Source organism: Chlorocebus sabaeus, chromosome 1 (assembly GCF_047675955.1).
Source record: "Chlorocebus sabaeus isolate Y175 chromosome 1, mChlSab1.0.hap1, whole genome shotgun sequence".
Classification (NCBI taxonomy): Eukaryota; Metazoa; Chordata; class Mammalia; order Primates; family Cercopithecidae; genus Chlorocebus; species Chlorocebus sabaeus.
In genome coordinates, this window is record NC_132904.1 from 33058902 (window position 1) to 33081098 (window position 22197).

A 22197-nucleotide genomic window follows, 5' to 3' on the forward strand; every position below is an offset into this window, starting at 1 on the left:
ACACACTTCCACTGAATTCTACTCTGCTTTAAAAAAATCCCCAAAAGCAAATGATCAGAAATATAGAAATTAATGGAAGGATTTAAACATGACCTTCTAGTTCAATATCTACTGTTTTTTAGTTAAGGAATTACTTGTGAACAGATAATTGAGATTCATCGCTCTGGCATGAAATATACTACTAATTTTATGCCACCAGAGTTGCTGCACATTTGGAGACACCTTCCTAAGTTGACTGCAGTTTTTGTATGTGTGCATGTCGTTTTGTTCAGTGTCAGCCTGCACTGCACAGCGGCACATTTCTGCAGGGGAGTGCGCACACGTATGCACTGTTGGTACAATTGCCAGTGCAGACATTTCTACCTCCTGACATTTTGCAGCCTACATTCCCTGAGGGCCGTGTGCTGAGGGAACTGTCAGAGAAGGGCTATGTGGGAGTGCATGCCACAGCTGCTGGCTGGCTTACTTCTTCCTTCTCACTGGCTGTAACTTCCACCAGGGTCAGGCAGCCAGTTCTGGCCCACGGTTCTGTTGTGTAGAGAGCAGAGACTTTGGAGACCTGGGTGTGGCACGCCAGGTGCAGGAGGTGGGAATGGGAGAAAAGGAGTGATGTGGGAGCGGAGGGTATGTATGCCCTTGGGCACGTATATGTGTGTTCTGAGGGTCAGGATTGCCAGGGCAAAGTGGCACAGTCTGGTATGAGTCTGAAGAAGCGGGTGCTCAGCTGCAGAAGCCCTCTGATCCAGCAGGATGGGAACGGCTGCCTTGCCTTCTGCCCACACCCTAGGGACATGAATTGTCCCTCCAAACAGAGCTCCAGGCACTCTCTCGGGGACAGCATGCCAGGCACTGTGTGGTAGCAGTGCCTGGGAGTTGGCAACTTTTACTCATGGTTGAAATAATTTATTTTTATTATTTATTTAATGATACATATATTTATATATTTATCAATGGGGTATCTGCAGGGATGTTTTGAGGCCATCTTCCAGGACGGAGATTATTTGTGAAGATCTCAGTAGAATCACAGGACTAAAAGCCTAAAATTTTTCTCCAAACTTTACGGACTTGGGAAAACCAAGTGAACAGAATAAGAGCTGAATGTTTTAAGTAATAAACATTCAAACTGCTCTAAGTAAAAAAATGCATTTTACTGCAATGAATTTCCAGAATATTTCCCCCCCAAAGCTATGCCTCCTAACCCTTAAATGGTAAACAACTGGTTTCTTGACACAGCTCACTGACATTTCTTCCTTCTTTCTATTGTCACTAGGTTTCCTAAGATTCACTTATACAGTATTATTTTAAGATTCAGCTTTGTTCTGTGAATGTTTGTCATCTTAGGATTGTGTCTATATTCCTTTGCTTCTTACTTTTTACTCTAGGTCTCTCATATTAGTAAGATTAAAAAAAGCCTTTTCTTCTCTGTATGTTTGGCTCACCAAGGCCAAATATATATTCTTCTCTTTTTCATTTCTCAAGAATAAACCTCATCTGCTTTTTTGTTTTTCTGTGTTTTGGCTTGGTACTGAATGACTCAACTGCTCAGTTTTAAAGTTCAAAGTGTAAGTACTTAGGGTTAGTACTGCTCATTTCAATAATGTTGATGGTGACTATCTTTGGAAAGCAGTAACACACTGTCTTAGAAATGACATTAATAATGGGCTTAAATAAATGAATAGGGGGGTCCCCCCACTCTCCTTTTGTATGCCTATGTGTGTCTGATTTGTTAAAATTAAAAGATGGACAGGGAATTGATTGCAGAATGTCGCTTCCTTCTAAAGTAGTTTTATTTTGTCTACTGTTAGTATTTAAAGATCCTGGAGATGGACATAAGGAATAAATGGAAGAGAAAAGTAGATATTGTCTGGTGGCTACTAGAAGGAAATTCAGAAAGTCTTAGAAACCTAGCACCTGAGCAAACTGCAGTAGTCAAAATACTTACCTCATGTTAAAGAAAGGCAAATCTAGTGTAAGAAATGAATACCATATAGTGTTTTGAAATTCATATACTAGAAACACTGAAAAGATATCATTTCAGATACTATGTTTGGCATTGTTCTTAAGTATTTATATCTTTGAGTCAAGCTGATAATTTTAAAAAACCTGTTAATGGAGTGTATATTTCATAATGTATCAAAATGGTGTCTATACCTACAGTAGCACTATTGAAGAGCGATATGTTTATGTAAGTTATTAACATAATGAGTAACAATATGCTATTGTTATTAAACATAATGAGTAACAAATAATGTTTCCAGAAGAAAGGAAAACACATTTTCAGAGTGGGTTTTTATCAGAGGAAGACAAAAATACATACCCCTCTTCAGTAGCTTATTTTTACAAAGCCTGCCCAGTGAATTAGAAAAACAAAGCACTTGGATATGATTTTTGGAAGCCCAGGTACTCTTATTATTCAAAATGCACTTTTACTGAGTTTGAAAAGTTTATTTTATATTGAAAATAAGGGTTCAAATATGTATATTCAATTTTTATAGTATTTATCTATTTGCAAAGCATATATTAACTAGTAATTGGCTGTTAATTTTATAGACATGGTAGCCAGGGAAGTAAATCAATGACCTATTAAGTATTTTGACAAGCAATTTGCATATCTGATGACCTCACATCTCTTTTTCAGAGAGTCATATGCTATGTAATTGTTCCATTGTGTGTTTGTATAAAATGAATCAACACGGTAAGAAAAAGGTTAGAGTTATTAAAATAATAACCTGACTAAAATACTCATTTGAATTTATTCAGAATGTTCATAATGCTTTCAAAGGACATAGCAGAGCTTTTGTGGAGTATCCGCACAACATTATTATCTATGGACTAAATCAATTTTCTGAAGTTGCTTTAAAATTTAAAAGCACCTTTGCTTAATATAAAAGCCCTTTAATTTTAACTGACAGATCAATTCTGAAACTTTATTTTGAAAAGAAAATGGGGAAGAATTTGTGTCTTTAGAATTAAAAGAAATGAAAAAAATAAACCAGACATTCTAAAAAAATAGAATAAGAAACCTGATTTTTAGTACTAATGAAATAGCGGGTGACAAAATAGTTGTCTCTTTCATTTTGATCACAAAAAATAAACTGGTAGTGACAGGATATGATGGAGAGATTTGACATCCTGGCAAATCACTGTCATTGATTCAATTATTCTAATTCTGAATAAAAGCTGTATACAGTATGTGTTTATGCTACAGTGGGTTTTTTTAAGTGACTGACATTCATCATATTGGTTAGACAGTTTTAAAAACCTAGTCTTTGTTTTCTACAATGTTGTCAAGAACAAATAAAGTATAATTTGTGGTATATTAAAAGCAAGCTGCTTAAAAATGCTAGTTATAACTGCTTCAAAATATTCGAATACATTTGAAAATGTATTTTGGAAATTCAGTTTCTCCCAATGGATGTTAAACACCTTTTAAAAAAATCAAGACTCTTAAATATGCAAGTTACTTTTTAACTTTCATTTTTTATCTATTATCTGTCAAAAGCTTTGAGAATATGGAATTATAATTAAAACACCTAGTGTTTTATATGAAAACTGGTTCAATATGCTATACGCCCCCAAAGACGTATTTATATGGTTAGAAATTTACACACTCAACCGATGTTCATAATTAACAAAAGGTTTATGTGATGCAATGAAAATCTGAGTTAGTTTCATTTTTTCACTTTGTCTCAGACCTATGTTCTGTAAAATCTCTCAACAAGCTTCAGTATGTTTTTCTCCTGGTATCCTAGCATTAATGTAGCTGTCAGTTTGAATTTCAATCCTGAATGATGCCTGTTGACATAATTTCATAGTACTGACTTCAATTGTTTAGGATTACTAAACTAAAGACCATCCACTTCTTTTTTCTGTTTCCTTTCAAGTTCTTTATATTTAATAACTACTATGGTAGACTAATTATCTTTAATGGAGTCTAAATCTCCAAATATTATTTTATCTTTATTAATTTAATAACCAGATACATAAATGCAAATTTATTTTATATATTAGCAAACACATTTTCATTAAAAAAACTTAGCATTTTTGGTGGCAAGTGACTGTTTCTGAAATAAAGAGAAAATATATTTTCATATACAATCTTGAATTTCATCATGTTTTGTATGCTACCTGCTGTGACATGCACATTACCATGACACTAAATGCCTTAGTACATGGACACGAATGACCACTGTCAGGCATTTTGAGATTTTTGACATTTTTTGGTGTTTATTTAAAAATAAAATTATTTTCTCTATAGCATGAAGGAAAAATTGAAAAGTATTTCTGCTGTGTTACTTCTGTAAAAAGTTAAAAAATGAGAAATGGTGGCTCCATTTCACAATCCTGTGTTTTTCAAGGAGTGGAGGGTCAAATTGTTAAGAAAAATATTTACATAAGCTATTAGCAATCATAATTAGAGTGTCATAGAATTCTGCATGCAACGGCTAAAGAGGAATCCCTAGAAGTCCAGGTGCTTCTTGCCTCCGGCCATCATGCCACAGCCTGGGCCCAGCCGCTTGGTGGATCCTGCCAGATCCTGTTTGCTTGAGCGGCTCACTGTGTCTGACAAGTCTGGAGGCAAATGCAGTCGCTATAGCAGAAGATTTCAGGAGAAGAAAAAGAGAAGAAAAAAATTAATTTTGCTTTGGCTAGCATACTTCAGAATACAATATTATGCTCTGTTGATTAGCATTTAGTCTTGCATATAAAATTCCTGCTAAAACAATTCTTCAGACTGAATTCCAGTATAATCACCTCCTGTTCCTACTGGATTTTACAAATTACAGCCATTACAGAAACTGTACAGGAACCTTAGTGGAACATTTTCAGTGTCCAAACCAAAATGTATTAAGATCTTTTCTCATTAGGTAGAAGTGAACACATGTAAACACATAAATAACAGCATCGTTGGAAATACCGCATAAATAACGGCAGGTGCCTTTTTTCTTTTTGGCTTTGTTTTGCCAGGGCTCCAACATGCAATTTTTAAGGTCAAATGTAGCTTTTCAGCAATTATAGATTCCCATGAATACTTGTTTGTCTTTGTCTATTAGCTGACCTGACGATTCTTTTTCAAGGTTATACTTTCTCTAGGAACTTAAAATTTTCACAGAAATATTGACAACATAAAAAAATGATACCAACCAAAGGGCCAATTATTTTATATGTTCAGGTAAGTCAGCCATAGCATCTATTACGGGTCTTGGTAAGTTTGTTTCTATGCATAATGCTGGGTCATGTTTTCAAAAGTACAGCGTTGCTTTGAACACCCTCCCAACCCCCGCCCATCCCAACTGTTTTTCTGCAGATACAGGCTGATTTAAACTTACCACAGCAACTGACCACAACAGAAGTTACTGTAATTACGGAGAAACATTCATATTTCAAAAGAACACTTTTCTGTTTTCAAAAGAATATCAAATTCATTTAACTCTCAGTGCTCCCAGCTTGCAAAATTTATTTCATAAAAATCCAAACTTAAAGGAACATATCTGTTGTGTGAGACACAAAGTGTGTGGGAAGCTAAAGATAAGGCAGCATAGGGCTCCCCACTGATGACTACACAGAGCCTTCTAGAGGAGAACTGACCTGGACACAACCTAGCTGAAACCCTTCATTTGGAAAACTCCCTTCAATATGGGGGGTGGGGGGGAACAGATGAAAAAGGGGAGAACCATATTTTTTTGGTCAAAATATTGTGGTCCAAAAGCATATGCTCCAGTTAGTTTCCTTCTTGAACAAAGGCTTTTTATTGTCATGTAAACACAAGCTGTGTGCATATGATCAAAATATTTTAAAACTAAAAATAATTTATGAAAAAATATTCTATCTTGATTTCAACCTGCCTGTACTTATTTTTAATACAAATATATCTAGGATAAAAGATACTATTATACAAATGCATGATCAACAAACATGTCAGAAAGGTCAAGGGGGTCAAGAAAAGCTGCAACAGTCATACAATAATATCCATACAGAACTATTCCTTAGTATCCATGGGACCCAGCCTGTCACTTATTAAGTAACTAAATGTCTATTTCTTGAATGACAAAAAAGCACAAATAAAGACATATTTGTTTCTTTGTTTTAAGCAATTCTTTCATTTCTTTATGCTCTAGTTTGTTCCAGGAAAGATTTCAGGCAGAAACAAAGGCATGAGAGGCTCAGGAATCAGCCAGGCACAGTGGCTCACATCTGTAATCCCAGAACTTTGGGGAAGCCAAGGCAGGCAGATCATGAGGTCAGGAGATGGAGACCATCCTGGCCAACATGGCGAAATCCTGTCTCTACTAAAAATACAAATATTACCTGGGTGTGGAGGTGCGTGCCTGTAATCCCAGCTACCAGGGAGGCTGAGGCAGGAAAATCGCTTGAACCAGAGAGTTGGAGGATGCAGTGAACCAAGATCGCGCCACAGCACTCCAGTCTGGCGACAGAGCAAGATTCTATCTCAGAAAAAAAAAAACAAACAAAAAAGGCCCAGGAATCCAAAAGGCAAGTGTGGTTCTAAAGTTTGGGGTTACAAATGTCTGTGTAGGGTTAATTCTATCAGTGTCCATGTGAGGAAGCAGGAGGGAAAGAGACCTTTAATTACATGTCTGAGTTTTAATGTTTAAGATGTTGTAGTTATTGCTAATGAGCAAAAGAAAAATGACCAGGATACATGCATAATCTGAAGGTTATCTGAAAAAGAAAATTACCATAAAGAAATGTGTAGTTATATACTTTTGGTTGGGACCTGACAAATTATGTTAGATAGTGATTAGGCTGTTTGGTAAGTCAACTAGAGTCAACAAACATTTAGAATCCACTTGAAGTAAGGCATTCTGAAAGGTTATGTCAATAAAGTACCTTCCACACTCATTTCCTTACAATCCAGTAACATGAATAAGGCAAACACACAGGTAACCCTCACACTGAACACTCCAAGTTATGTATACAAAAAAGGCAGAGACAAACCAGAAGTCACAGTTGGGGAAGGAAAACATGAAAAAGCTTTATGGGGTTGGCATCTGAGCTGGGTCTGAAGTAATAAACTGGATTCTGACATGAAGAATGGAGATTTGCTTAACAGGAGAACCAATATATCTTTACGATTACATGATGCATTTAGTTAACGGGTCCTACTGCTCTGATAATCTAAATGAGAAAACTTGCGTGGTTTGTTTAGAACAAGCATAATACAATTTATTTCAGGAGCCGACCTATTTGCTTGTGGACTGGCTAAGCATTTTTCTGCCTCTGCTTTTCTAGGCAATGAATGTGAGCCAGTTGGCTGAAAGCCCTTCAGAGCAAAAGTAGCTAAATGTGACATGTGACATGCTTGGAAATCTTTCAGGTTGAATGGCTTTGAAGTAAAGTCAAATATCATTCGTGTGAGACTTCTGAGCATAAAAATTTAGGGGTAATATGATTAACTGCTTTTAACCAAATGCTACATTGTAAAGCTAGTTGTATATTCATGCCATTTGAAAAAGCCCAAGAATGGCTCTTGGAAATATGTGAATCTATGTGTGATTTTGCCTGCTTTTGTTGATTATTACTTGAATGAGCTTACTACGCAATCTAACTTCTCAAGCAGTGGGTTTTGTTTTCTTTCTTTCTGAGCCTCCCCCTGTGCGCCATGTCAGTGCGATGTGAAACAGCGAGGAAGAACGAGAGATCAGGTTCCAGGCTTGCCAGGTGTGTCAGGGATTTTTCCTTTGAGGCTTCCAAAGCATTTACACACTTGACATGTAAATGTTCAGATGCTGCTGTATCCCAGATCTGTCTTCTGAAAAAATATGCTGCAAGATACTCTGCATAGCATGGTGACCTCCTTTAGACTTAAAACTGCAGGGCTATGGGGTGTATAAACTTTTAGACATTGAGGTTTCACTGAGTAATGGTTTAAATAAAAATCAGACTACAAAAAAAATCGTATTATTCTCAAGCTTGAAAACCAAATCAAGGTTTTCATATTTCTCATTTTATACCTGGGGTTCTGAAGCAAGGGCCAAAACCAAAACCATATCTTACTTCTTGAGCTGAAATTTTTCCACTTGATTTTCTTTTCTCAGATTCTGGGAGGAAGAGACTGTGTGATGCAGGAGATGGATAGCTGGCTGGCTGGCTGCCTGCCTGCCCACTTTTTCCATTAATGCCTTGTCTAAAACAATGATTTCTGTGTAGGCAAACGGATCTGGGAAAGGTGTGACAACTTCCATGGTTCCTGCACAGGCTGGGGTGATTTGCTGTAATCCCACTGGATCAATGCTGCAAGGAGGGAAACAGTGAGGCTAGCAAAACACTCTGGCCGATTATGGAGACTCCTGCCAAAAGGCACCCTTAGGCCCATGGGAAGCCCAGGGTCATAACAAGGCAGTAGCAGCAGAAGTGATTTGCTCTGAGGCTCCAAGAGGTACCGAGGAGAGCTGGGCTTTGAGATTCTTTCCCCTCTACTTGCCTCTCTGTCTCTTTGTTGGGCTTAGCCACTGTCTATATTTTGTTCCTTCTGAGTCAGAGGCTAAACTGATCCTATAGACACATAGGATTGGAATTCCTGGCTCAACAGTTTCCTTTCTAATTCCTTTTTTCCCAGCCTGCCAGGCCTGTGCTCAGCACTCACAGTTCCCAGACAGAAGGGGCAAGATAATGAATCTAGATTACACCTGGATTTGAGACAAATTGCAGGTAAATACTCATTAAAATAAGTTTAATCAGTTTATATTTTTCACATTTTGCCAAGACCAAACCATTAGGCACTGTTTGTTTTCTGAAAACAATTGATGTAGTACACTTTAACCCTTAGCAGATGACTAAAGATTTATTTTAAACCTTTTAAACATTCCCGACGTTTCCTGAAAAGTCACAATTTGTATTACTCAGGATCACAGAAAAAAGCATTAATATCTCAGAATATTCCTAATAGATTTTTTCATTTTTCTTTAAAACATTGCCAATTTAAGTGAAAACTTGCCAGGCACGGGGTAGTTGACACCTGTAATCCCTGCACTCTGGGAGGCCGAAGTGGGAGCCTGGGAGTTCAAGATCAGCCTGGGCAATAAAATACAGTGAGACCTCGTCTCTACAAAAAAACCCCTGAAAATGTTAGTAACTATCTTAAAAAACAAACAAACAACAAAAACAAAAAACAGCAACTTATAAATACCTTAGAACACACAGGTTCTACATTGGTCCCTTAACAGCGGTGGCCAGGACTTGTGGGCACTGGACTCAGAAGCAGAGAGTGACAGTTAGATACCTACCTCTGTCATTCACTCTCCATGTGACCTCAGCAGAGTCAGTTCAGCTGGTTAAGCCTCAGTGTGCTCATCTATCATGGGGGAATGATTCTTCCCTCATAAGACTCTCGTCAGAATAAAATGAGATGTGTAAGTGTTTTGTGAACTATCACGTTCTACACTAATTTATTTATAACTTTTCTTGCTCCAAAAAAGGATCTGAGATGGTTCATAAAAATACATATGGTACCAGATAAAAACAAGTGAGTTTATTAGGTCAAGGAAACGAATCTACAAATCTAATGAACATATATAAACAATAGCAACAGCATATCAGACTTAGCCACCAGGTCTCAGTCTGCCTGGAATCTGAGTATTTAGTATAACTACTCTCTACTGTGGCTCCTTACAGACATATAAAGGAAAGTGCAATTGCAGTCCCTGCTTCTGAGATTTTAAAAGTCTAAATAATTTCCCTCATACTTCGTAAGGCAAGAGTGAAAATGGGGCATGTAAGATGCCTGGCTTCTGGGCCAGTGTATGGCTGTATTAAGGAGGCAATTTGGGGTCCATTTTATTTTTATTTTATTTATTTTTAAAACCTGCATTTTGCACATGTCTTCACTGCTGGCAAAGTAACTAATAAAGGAAATGTCAGAAGATGAAGCTTTCCCACTCGAGTTTTAAAAGCATATCCCCCCTTTATATAATGGGGAGGAAACAAATGCTCAAAAGGCACACCATCCTATTCCACTGCAGGCTTTCAGCTGTGATGCTCTCACTGCAGGATGATATACTCATGTCTGCCACAGTCTGTATTCTGAACTGCTCCAAGTACTAGGGAATGAATTAAGAGTACAGGCTAAGTAGTTATAATACAGAGACACTCCTACTCCTACCCTCTTCTAAAAATGACTTATAAAAGGTAGTTTATTTCTTTCCCACTTTACAGTCCAGAAGTAAGCAATTCAGAGTGGGAAGGACTGGTCTGTCATTCTCAACAAGGGGTTCCACTTCTGGCTGCAAGGCTGATGCTCTTCCTAGCCCTTAGTTTGTGAGAAGAAAGGGGCCAAGAAGGCAAGACCTGAAAGTTGGACACATCACTTCCACTCATGCCCAGAACAAAGACATGGCCACATCTAGCTGCAAGGGAGGCTGGGAAATATCTAAAAGTGTGTAAAAATGTTTAACAAATCTATTACTGTAGAAGGAGGAGTAAACGGATATTGGGAGACAACTAGTGGCATGTCAATTTCCAGAAGGGCCACAACCAAATGATCTCCATCCAGAAGCATTCACTCAGTATGTGAACTATAGCTGACTGCTGGGGGTCCCATTCATGGTGTCTGACCAACAAATGCATACCTCATGACCCCACTAGTCCAGAGAGTGGGAATAAAAGCAATGTGTTCACAGTCTCCCCTGCTCTATGGATAAACAGAGAATTTCTCCTTCCTTTGTGGAAAGACAGATTTCCTTTCAGGGTCACAAGGAGGAGGATGGAGGGGAGGAGACAGATTATGTTCACTATCATAGTATTGCTATGGTATCTTCACAAGATTTCAGAGTGTTGTTTCAACTTGCAAAAAAAAAAAATCAATGTTATATGCTATTATATAATCATTGTATTTTATATTGTTGTATTTGTATTACTCCATGATTATAAAATACAATTATATTATTATATTATTACAATGTAATATTACATTGTAATTATTCTACATCTGGTTAGAATTTGCAATGTGGAGGATGCATCTGCTGAATTTTGCATTATTGTCATATATGAATAGGCCAGTGAAAACAATGCCAGAACCAAATATTTGCTCTTTTTGGATTGGCAGGTGTACATTTGGTAGCAGCTGAATATTTCTGGAGCAAATTCTGCTACACATGATTAGGTTTTAGGTTTAAGTTTTTGTTTAAGGCCCAATTCATGCCCAGGGTTTAAGATTAAAATGATTAATCTTAATTGAATTTTAGTGAATGTCATAATCATACTATATCCTTTAGGTGGAAAAATATTCATTGGGTTCTTCCTGATTGATCTGAAAATTAGACAAAATTTCAGCGCTGGAACACTGCACATTGGCTGTCCATTGAAAAATGCTCAGGTGTGCAATTATTTTGACCGTCAATTATAACTGACAGTATTGTCTTGCCTCCAAATTCACCTCTCTGAAAGCAGACTGAGAAGAACTCACCTGTCTAAACAAAAGTGTGATTTGTGAAAAGGCATGTGTCTGTGGCAAAGATTGCCAGTTTACTCCCAATATCTATTCTCCTTTTCAGAGAGTACAAGAATTTCTAAATATTAGTGAGGCACACAGCCTCCCAGAACAGAGGTCACAGTTTCCAGCTTCCCTTGCCAATAGAGAGGCTGAGTGACTAAGTTATAGTCACTTCATCTTGAGCAGAAGTGCTATGGTTAACTTTAGGGTGAGTTCCTTAAAGGGGAGGCAACATCTACTTATCCTTTCCCTTAAAATTGCTATTAGATCTTGGCAAGAGAGCCCCTGCCCTAGGTCCTGATCCACACCTCCTTTGGTCATGCCCCATCCTATGGGGTGAGGAATTACAGGGCAAAAGGAGATGTGCTTCTAGATTCCGTACCCCCTTTTTTTTGTGAGATAGGGTCTCACTCTTTTTTCCAGGCTGATGTACACTGGCACAATCACAGCTCACTGCAGCCTTCCCCTCTCAGGCTAAAGCCACCCACCTGCCTTCTCCCTCCCAAGTAGCTGGGACTGCAGATGCATGCCACCAAGTCCAGCTGCTTTTTTTTTTTTTAATTTTTATTTATTTTTTTGAGATGGAGTCTCACTCTGTCGTCCAGGCTGGAGTGCAATGGTGCAGTCTCAGCTCACTGCAACCTCCACCTCCCGGATTCAAGCGATTCTCTTGCCTCAGCCTCCCGAGTAGCTGGGACTACAGGCACATGCTAACATGCCCAGCTAAGTTTTGTATTTTTAGCAGAGACGGGATTTTGCCATGTTGGCCAGGCGGGTCTCCAACTCCTGACCTCATGATCCGCCCGCCTCAGCCTCCCAGAGTGCTGGGATTACAGGCATGAACCACCACGCCCGGCCTTTAAGCTTTTTTGTTGAGATGGGGTCACACTATGTTGTCGAGGCCTCGAACTCCTGGGCTCAAGCAATCTGCCTGCCTTGGCCTCCCAAAGTGCTGGGATTACAGGCATCAGTTACCATGTCCAGCCTGCCCTTCTTTATAGAACATGCTCTAGGTACTCATACCTTCAGAGTTCCCTGTCCAAATGACTACAAAGCCTGCACAGGTCTCTCCCCTAGGTTCATTCCCCAACGGTCGACTGTGTTGTCTATGTGTATAACATGCGGCCCAAGGAGTAGCCAAGAGATGGCTATTTGTGGGGGGTAGAGTTTGGATGTGCAAGCTGGGCATCCACAAACATGTGTAAATGTGCCCTTGTGTGTGGTAAGGGGGCAGTGGTGGGAAGAGAAAGGAGGCATGCTGTAGGCCAATTCTCCCTGTGTTTCCGTGTTCTGGAGTGGAACCCTGATCCTAAGTTTAAACTTGGCTTTTCAGGGAGGTATATGTGTGAAGGAAGGAAGAAAGAACATATTTAATAGTTTGTTGGCTTAATAACTTAAAGTATTTAGGCATATAATAATTATGTGGTCCTTTATTTGCATTCTTGCTCTAGGCTTTTTGAATGTTAGGGATGAATCTAACTTCCCTCTTGCCACTTGCTGAAATGTGGACTTCAGGGTGGGTGCTAACACAGCCATCCTGGACAACATGGAAGCTATTTGCTGAGGAGGGCATAGCAAAAAGATAGAATGGGTCTAGGCTCTCTTGATACCATCTGGCCACCAGAAGAGTACTGGGTTATCTAACTGGGCTTTATGTGAGAGATACATGAATTTCTACATTACTTAAGCCACTGTGTTTTTGGATCTCTGCAATAACAGCCTAATCTATATTCTGTTTATATAGAATTTGGTACCTGACAAGAGAAGCACTGAAGTTCTACCACCTACCTAAATGTGTGTTGGCTTAGTGGCTGGATGGGCAGTGAGGTCAAGTATTGCAAAGTAGAAAGTTGGTGAGCCTTGTTATGCTTGTGATAACTTGGAGGGCAAATTTCCTCCCTCCTAATCAGTGGCTCTACGTGGAACATTGGAGAAATTCAGAACATTGGTATGTTGGTAGCTTCTTGCCACTTTAAGCAAATTCATTTATAAAAGACAGATGAACTCAGGCTAGAGTTACAGAATCTGCAAGAAGAGATGGAAGGGACTACTTGCAGCCCACAAGCTAAACTGACTAACAATTTGGCAATTGGGGCCCCACAGGGTTGAAAATACCCAACTGTTTCTACACCTGCACTCCAAGGCAGACAGCCTTTGCAGATGTCTGTGCCCCTAAGCCTTCGTTAAATACCTTTGTTAAGTGGCTGGTCAGAAAATGGGAGCCACCTCAGAGAAAAAAGATTAAGGGTATTGCCTTTCCACTCAAGTCTATTATTTTAGATGGCTTCATGGCAGCTACTGGTAAGACGAAAGAGTGAGATAAGGGTAGAGAGGTCAGAATGTAAGTCTTTAAAAAAAATTTATTTTGAGACAGAGTCTCACTTTGTTGCCCATGCTGGAGTGCAGTGGCACAATCATGGCTCACTGCAGCCTCAACTTCCTCGGCTCAAGCTATCCTCTCAAAGTCTCCGAGTAGCTGGGACTACAGGCACAAGCTACCATGTCTGGCTAATTTTTGCACTTTTTGTAAAGATAGGGTTTTGCCATGTTGCCCAGGCTGGCCTTGAATTCCTGGGCTCAGCAATCCTCTGGCCTCAGCCTCCTGAGCAGCTGGGATTACAGGTGTGAGCCACCATGCCCTGCCTAAGACTGAAGTCTTACAATGTAACAGTCATGATGAACAAGCGGAATGGGTGCTCAGCATCCATCAGGAAGTATCTTGTCTGCTGGTATGTCTTCCTACACATTAGGGGTTAGGAAAGTGTGCATTAGGTTTATCCAATTAGATGCATTTGTACTAGATTAAAAAAGTGGAGGCCAGGCGCAGTGGCTCAAGCTTGTAATCCCAGCACTTTGCGAGGCCGAGACGGGCAGATCACGAGGTCAGGAGATCAAGACCATCCTGGCTAACACAGTGAAACCCCATCGCTACTAAAAAAATACAAAAAACTAGCTGGGCGAGATGGCGGACACCTGTAGTCCCAGCTACTCGGGAGGCTGAGGCAGGAGAATGGCATAAACCCGGGAAGCAGAGCTTGCAGTGAGCTGAGATCCGGTCACTGCACTCCAGACTGGGTGACAGAGCGAGACTCTGTCTCAAAAAAAACAAAAACCAAAACCGGTGGAACAGAAACAAGAGCTATCTCACTGCTGCTTTACTGTAATTGGCAAGCATTGTTGTGGAGACCATTTATTTTTGTGTGTTGGGATTCTACTGACTAGTCAACAGCTTCATGGGAGTTGAGAGACAGTTGTGGAAGTTGAGGCCAAACACTGTTTCTGTGTCCAGTTGCTTGCTTCATGGGGGTCAAGAAGAAGTTGTAGTGGTGGCAGTGGGATTTACTAACCCCAAAGGTTCAGCCCCACAAGTGTGTGTCTTCAATTAATAGCTCCAGTGGTGGTCTCCCAATTCTTTACCTTGGTACCTGTGCCTGACTATGGTACAGGCGGTGGATTTCCTGGTGGCCAGTTTGATGGCAATATCCTTCAGCCCTTCCAATCATTTCACTGGTTCCCAATTTTCTTCTATAAACTTTCCCTCTGCATAAAATAACTAGGTGGTATCTGTTTCTTGCAACTGAATCCTAGAACCATGTAAGACAAACTCTTTGGCTGTGATTACTTGCATGTGGAACCAAAGGGAAGCAAACAGACTGCAAATCTTCTAAGTCCTGAGGAAACTGTATTGCCAAAGAAACCACAAGCCTGGTCAAATGCCTATAATTATTCAGGCTCTACAGTAATCCTAGGCCCCCAAACCTGACCTATCAATAACTGGGCCGTGAAAACTGTGGAGCCCCCAAAGGGCATACTCTCCAATGGTGACTTTCTGTAGCCAGGGCTGATAATGGACAAGGAAAAACTTCCTAGAGGGATACGCAGGATGATGGACAAAGGAGTTTCTTCCAGAGAGAACTGGGTGCTACAAACTGGGCTAATGTCCTTGATTGCCCATGCAGATGATTTTTGCAGTTTCTAGCCAGTAGGATTCCTCACTCATGCCTGGAGAGGGCATGAGTAAGTGAACTATGGCAGAGATTGATAATTTTTTTTTCCCAATATCTACTCTCCCATTTTACTTTAGTAGCAGAACCCTTGAATATAAAACAATTCTGAATAAAAACTTCATTTTCAAACTTCCCTTGCTGTTAGTTGTGGACCATGTGTTCATGTGAAACAATGGGAAAAGGGCAGAAGTGAGGTTGCAACTTCAGAGTATTCCAATGGAATTTGAACTTGGGCAGTCTGGCTTCAGTTTATACTCTGTGTGCCAGAACTTCTCTAAGCACTAGAGGCAAAATAGTGTGAACAAGACAGGCAAGACACCTGCTTTCAGGGAACTCCGAAGATTAGGAGGGACAATGCATAGATACTTAGATGACTCGAGGAGAGATTGACAACACATAGGAGGGCAAACAAAAAAAAAGAAGATAATTTAGGCCGGGCGCGGTGGCTCACGCCTGTAATTCCAGCACTTTGGGAGGTCGAGGCAGGCCTAAGGCCAGGAGTTTGAGACCAAACTGGCCAACATGGTGAAACACCGTCTCTACCAAAAATGCAAAAACTATCCGGGCGTCATGGTGCATGCCTGTAATCCCCGCTACTCAGGAGACTGAGGCATGAGAATCGGAGAATCGCTTGAACCCGGGAGGTGGAGGTTGCAGTGAGCTGAGATCCTGCCACTGTATACCAGCATGGGTGACAGAGCAAGACTTAGTCTTAAAAAAAAAAAAAAAAAAAGAATAAAAAATAATTCAGATGGTGAGAGGTGCTTTTAAGGAAACAAAACATGGTGATAGGACGTTGGCTGGGAGTATGACTTCAGTAGGTGAAGGTCTTTCTGGAGAGTATATTTGAGCTAAGACCTAAATTTTGAGGAGGGATTCATAAGACCCAGAGAAAGAAGTCACAGGCAAAAGGAATAAAATGGAAAAACCCTGAGGTGGGAATAAGTTTGGCATACTCGAAAGGCAGAGTCAGCTTTTCTGGAACAGTCAATGAGCAGGGGTGTGGCTATGAGAAGTTTGGTGTGGTTTGCAGTCGTCAGGTCTTGTAGAGTTTCTAAAGTGTAGTAAGTGACTTGGATTTAATTCTTAAGGGCAAGGGGTAGCAAGGAAGTGATGTGAAGTGGTATTCTATGAATACCAGGGCCATCTTACCCATATCCTTACAAAGTCATGCATGGACATTTGCAATAATAGAAAAAAAATTGCTGCAAAGATGCACTTTCTAGAAGAGACAGAATTTCCCCAAAGGTGGTATATACTGGCTGTTAGATCCTGCTTTCTTCTGATTCTGAAGAAACATTCTAGCTACTAAGTGACTCCCACCTCACCCTCACCCTCCTTCTGTGGGGAGTGGTGGTTCTTAATCTCGTGCTGGCCCAATAGAAGATTCCAGGTAGGCACAAGGATTTCACACAAGGAGTTGAGCCTTGTGTGAAATATCCATGAAAGAGAAACTCTAGCAGTTTCTACTGTTTGTGGGGATGGTTTGCTGAGTTTAATTCTTTGAAAATGTGACTTGGAATCTTTTGGATACATAGCAATAAATATACCACCATCTTTCAATCCCAATGTTCCTTTGTTTCAGACATTTAAGATGTGCGGGAGTTATGTTATTCTCCTCCCTTATTTTATGCATTGACAAAGAACAAACTAGATTATTCCTGGAAAGCTTAAAATGGTCTCCCTCCTTCCCTCCCTCCCTTCCCTTTCTTTTTCTTTTTTTTTTTTTGACAGGGTCTCACTTTGTCCTGCCTCAGCCTCCTGAGTCCTGAGACTACAGGCATGTGCTAACACACTTATTTTTTGTAGAGATGGGGGTCTTACTGTGTTGCCCAGGCTGGTCTCAAACTCCTGGGCTCAAGTAATCCTCCTGCCTTGGCCTCCCAAAGTGTTGAGATTACAGGTGTGAGCTACTATGCTGGGCCTGGTTTTACTTTCTATGCAAACTGAAAGCAGTATCTTTTACTTTTAGTTTCTCCTATTTTTTTTTTTGTAAATTTTATTCCCATCAATGCTCCAACATGAGCAGAACTGAAAAAAGAAGTCATTTAGGTAACAGTTGAATAACACAGCTTGATGTGTTAAACTGTACTGGGATAGTAAAAACACTGTGAAAGATGCCTTCTCCCTGACCAGCCCCCTCTCCCCCAGCAGCATTATGTCTGGGATAAAGGAATGGGATGGATAAGTCACACATGGTCACTATTCCTGTGATTCTCTGATTGTGCAACATTGCCTAAATCAGTTACTTGATATCTCCCCAAGTGACTCCCTTCTACTCATCTTTCCTTCATTGTGTAGCTGGGTTTCTCACTGGCAACCTTTTTGCTGGTCTCCAACTGCTGCTTAACCCAAGGCTTGTGTGGCTCTGGAACACACAATACAGGCAGGAGCATATAAGCTCCAGAGTGTGTAGAATTTGAATGAAGCTTTAGCAGGGCCAAGTTGAGAGATGCTTGAGATCTAGTGCCTGCTGCTGATATTGCTGTAACTGGAAGAGAACTGGGGTCTTTCTTTGGAGAGACTAGTATTTTAATAGGTTCTTCAAGCCCGCCTTGTCCAGGAAGTCCCTCTCCTACCTGAGATAAGTGAGGAGACATTGAAGGCGCAGTATTTTGGGTACTACCCCTCAGGTGGCTTCAGAATACTAAGATATTTTAGGAACATATGATGTTTTTAGATCTGAATGTTAAGTTTGAAAAAGTATTTCGGAAATATATTCAAACTACCAATTATATGAGAATTCCTTTTTATCCTCATTTTTCTCTAAAAGTATATCATATGGAAACTACTCTAGAAGTGGCAAAAGGTAACAATATCTTTGTGTTTGTCCACTAGAATTCAAACTAATGTTTGCTTCTTACTATAATCTGAAAGCTCCTACTTAGTAACTGTTAGCAGATAAATGTGTATGCACACTCGAGGTTGATCCCTAAATCCTAGAGATTTTAAAAACTGCAGCAGATCCACTATCCAATTTAAGGATTGGCAGAGGTCTGACTGATACACAGCTTATGGAATAGATAAATTCTAAGATGTGAAAAGTCAGGAATCAGGGAATTTTGAAATCAGACAATTCACCAGATTGCTAAATTACCCTGTTAATGTCAGTCCCCTAAATATTAATAACTTTCAAATTTGGCAGCTTTCGATGAACACTCCTCTTGGAAATGTGGCAATCATATATATTTGTGTCTAACATATACATGAACGTGTTGATTTCCTTTTGGCTGTACACAAATGAGTCCTCACAGCATAATAGCCAATGTGTTTGCTTGCATAATGCCCCACAGTGTATGTAGAACATTACTCTACAAAGCCCTGAGATGGGGTATGAAGTGCTCGGTGGAAATGGCAATGTAAAACATCCTGGCAGCATTAAATCTCCCAACTACTCTCTAGTTACTTTGAGACCCCCACATTTAAGGGTCTGCTAGTTCCTCGGTATGAAGAAAGAATTTTTAATGGGGCCAAATGTAGGTGTTTACAAGGGGGAATTGTTGTTTTTTATTAGGAGCTGCCTTATGTTCAATAGTTGTATTTACTTTGTCAAGCTAGCCAGAATTAGAAAATCCCCATTGCTAGGCAGCCTAGAGTGTCTGCGAAGTATTTCTGGGCATTCAGAACCGAAGCATGTGCTGCCCAAAGGCAGGTTTCATTACAGTGTGTTATTTAGTCCTCTTTCGTCCCTCCCTACCCCCACACCCCCAGATAGGGCTGCTTCTATAACAGGAAATCTTGGTTACTTTATGCTGAAACATATTTACATGACTGAAACAAGACAATTAACACATTTGTAAAGCTTGAGGGATAGGCACACTTTAATGGTTTTTTGAAGCAGGCTGATTTCCTGGAGCTTTTAATCTTATTTTATTTTGTTCTGCATGCATGAACAAGTTCTTCTTTACTATAGGTATTTGACAAAGTCTACCTGGTATGAATGGGAATACAAAGAAAATAACATGAAAATTAATTTTACGTTTTATCTTTGTCAAATTGTTCTTAACTTCTTTCACCAGTTCAATGTATATTGAGGACTATGATATTATTTTTGTCATGTTGTATTAGCTTTTATACAAAGGCATTTAGGTAGTATCTTTTTGGTTTGGGAAAATGAAATGAGGCTTTCTCTCTACCGAGTGTATAAAAGCTTTTCATAATGAATGAAAAGTATCAATTACAGCAGTGATTTTTGTCACTTTTCATGGACAGATAAGAGGTGCACTCTCCTAGGTAGTGTATATTTCACTTGCTTCAAATTTAAATGAACACACAGGTGATATTAAGTAGTAGTATTTGATAAATGCTGTTGTGTGTGTTTTGCCTATTTATATATTCAAGTTTAAGTACGTAACATAACAATAATGTCATGAATACTTTAATATCTTTTAATTATGTTGATTAATTGCTAATTAATAGCTTTGGTAAAATTTAGAAAAAAAAATCTTAAGTAGCAGAACCCTCTGAAATGAAAACTCCCGTTTTCCTTTTGATTTCTGAAAGCATGCTAACCTCAAAACCCCCACTCCAACTCTCACTTAAAAGTTTATGGCAAATTTACAAATTACACTGGCTTCACAGAGTCGTTTGATACATCTGGTTCCCCCTTCCACAAACCTCCCTCCTCACCAATTTGAAAAGGAGCTCGGTGAACAGACTGGGCAAAGCGAGAGCCCTCTTTCTACGTGCCTTAGGGTGGTGATGGGGCAGCCAAAGACCAAGCGTTTCAGCTGAGGGATACAGATTAGAGATGAGGACCTAACTCCAAAGAGTAACTCTTTGCTGAAGTGACTTCACAGAGGGAAGTAAGCAGTAATTCAATTCAGCCTTAGGTAGAAAGCTTCTCTATGAAAAACGGGAAATAAAGTTAAAGAAAATGATGCAAATAACGCAAGAAAAAAATACCGATGATCCGAAAAAAGAAAAGTATTTGTGAGTATATAGATAAATGACTATGTCGCTCTTAGGGTCTTTTTTTTGGTTGTTTGGCTTAATCAAAATGCATGTTTCTACAGAAATGTTAACAGGAGCTAAGTTTAATTTCCACTTAAATCTGGTAATTCAGAAGTAATTTCTCATACAGATCATTTTCTATTCTTTAAAAACTAATTTGCTTTTATATGTGGGGGATTTCCCCCCACCACCTAACTTACCCTTGAGCTAATTTTTTTTTTTTTTTTTTTTTTTTTTTTTTTTAAACAAGGAGATCTGAAAGATCCTCAAAATAGAGAAGAGCCAACGACTTCATACACTGAATCAGCTAAATCCTGTCTCACATTTTCACTGTAGCCAGAAGAGCCACTCTGGTCAAGTAGAAACCCAGAAGTTTGCCGTCATTTCATCCAGGGTCTGCAGGTATGCAATGGGAATGTTCCTTTTGGCATTTGCAAAATTAATGCTCCAAAATGAAATAGGGGAGGGAAGTTATTTTGTAATTGTTATGCAGGGTTTTTCTCTAAGCTTTATAGATCTAAGTTAAATAAAACATACATATTTTTGCACTTCCTTTAGAGTCCTTTTATATTAAAGCCACATATAAGAATTTCTTGAGATACTCAAAGCAAAAGAAAGCATGATCTTTTACATCAAATGATTTCTAAAGTACAATACTGACAAGTTTTGCAATTTAATAAATGATGAAAAAATGAGTTTTTCCTTTAGAAACATATCAAGTAGTGGCAGTTTTTCTTCTGTTTTTCATTATGATAGCTTATGTGCTAAAGGGATATTAGTTGCTCTAAAATCAGTTTAAGCAAATACATCAAACATTTATCCAATCAAGTATTTGTAAATTACAGAGTATATTACAAACACTTAGTAGTTCTGTTTCTAAATGAAAAATTATAACAGGCATCTTCAATTATGTATTTATTTTCATTATATATTTATTTTCAGGTAACACTAGTATCCATACATGTTTGCATCCTAAATATATTAACTGTCTTGTATATTTCAACAGTCTATCTTAAATACCTTACTATTTCTCTGTAACTAAATATTAATATTTCACACAAAATGATCATTGATCATGTTGTAAAATCATGAGTCAAAACATCATCTGAAAAGCTCTGAAAAAAATAAAAATGGGAACATGTTTCTTGCTTCCAAACTAGCTAAAACCATTTCCAAACTTATGTCAATTCAAGGGACTCAGTAATACTCATACTATATTCCAACACCCTGAAACCATATGTATTTATCGTACACTAATAAAGGTACTACATGGCAAACATGTTAACAGGTAGACATACAACTAGAACTGCAATAAGGACCAGTTTTAGTTACTATTACTTTGTCAGAAAAATATACTTATTGCCTTTATATTTCCGTGGTTATTTTTTCTTTTTTATTCAGATATAAAGTATCTCTTTAGGTTGGTTTATTATATAAAACACAATGCAATTTTAGCAAAACTGTTCACATACATAAGAACTGGATTTAATCTGTATTTAAAATAGATTATATTAATGTACACATTTTTGATTCCCTAACGACTTTTTTCTAAATTAAAGACTTCAAAAAATAGATGAAGCACCACACAGAAGATGAACAATCACAGTTTATAAACTACTCTGCATGTGCTTTCCATATTTATTACCAATGTATTAATGGGAAAAAAGAATATTAACTTTTTGTAAAAAGAGAAATAAGTCTTTTATTAGGATTTAAGTCCCTTGGAAATGAGTAGTAAATTATTCCAGATATTAATGATGGTAGCCAAAAACAAACAAAAAGCCC

At 38.9% G+C, this 22197-nt stretch overlaps 1 protein-coding gene and 1 long non-coding RNA gene across 5 annotated transcripts in view; one reads left to right on the forward strand and one right to left on the reverse strand.

Moving 5' to 3' along the window:
- Positions 1 to 2430: 2430 nt before the first annotated feature.
- The window catches only part of ELP4 (elongator acetyltransferase complex subunit 4), a 266231-nt gene continuing 246464 nt past the window's right edge, over positions 2431 to 22197 (reverse strand). For all 4 annotated transcript variants that reach the window (XM_008003180.3, XM_008003187.3, XM_008003206.3 and 1 more), the window contains one exon: positions 2431 to 4591. In XM_008003180.3, the coding sequence (XP_008001371.2) occupies positions 4446 to 4591 (146 nt within the window). In that variant the 3' untranslated portion in view covers positions 2431 to 4445. The remainder of the gene's footprint in view (positions 4592 to 22197) is intronic.
- LOC140712022 (uncharacterized) overlaps positions 17940 to 22197 on the forward strand; it is a 125665-nt gene continuing 121407 nt past the window's right edge. The window contains exons 1-2 of the long non-coding RNA XR_012093421.1: positions 17940 to 20391; positions 20663 to 20814. This is a non-coding gene — a long non-coding RNA (uncharacterized lncRNA). The remainder of the gene's footprint in view (positions 20392 to 20662; positions 20815 to 22197) is intronic.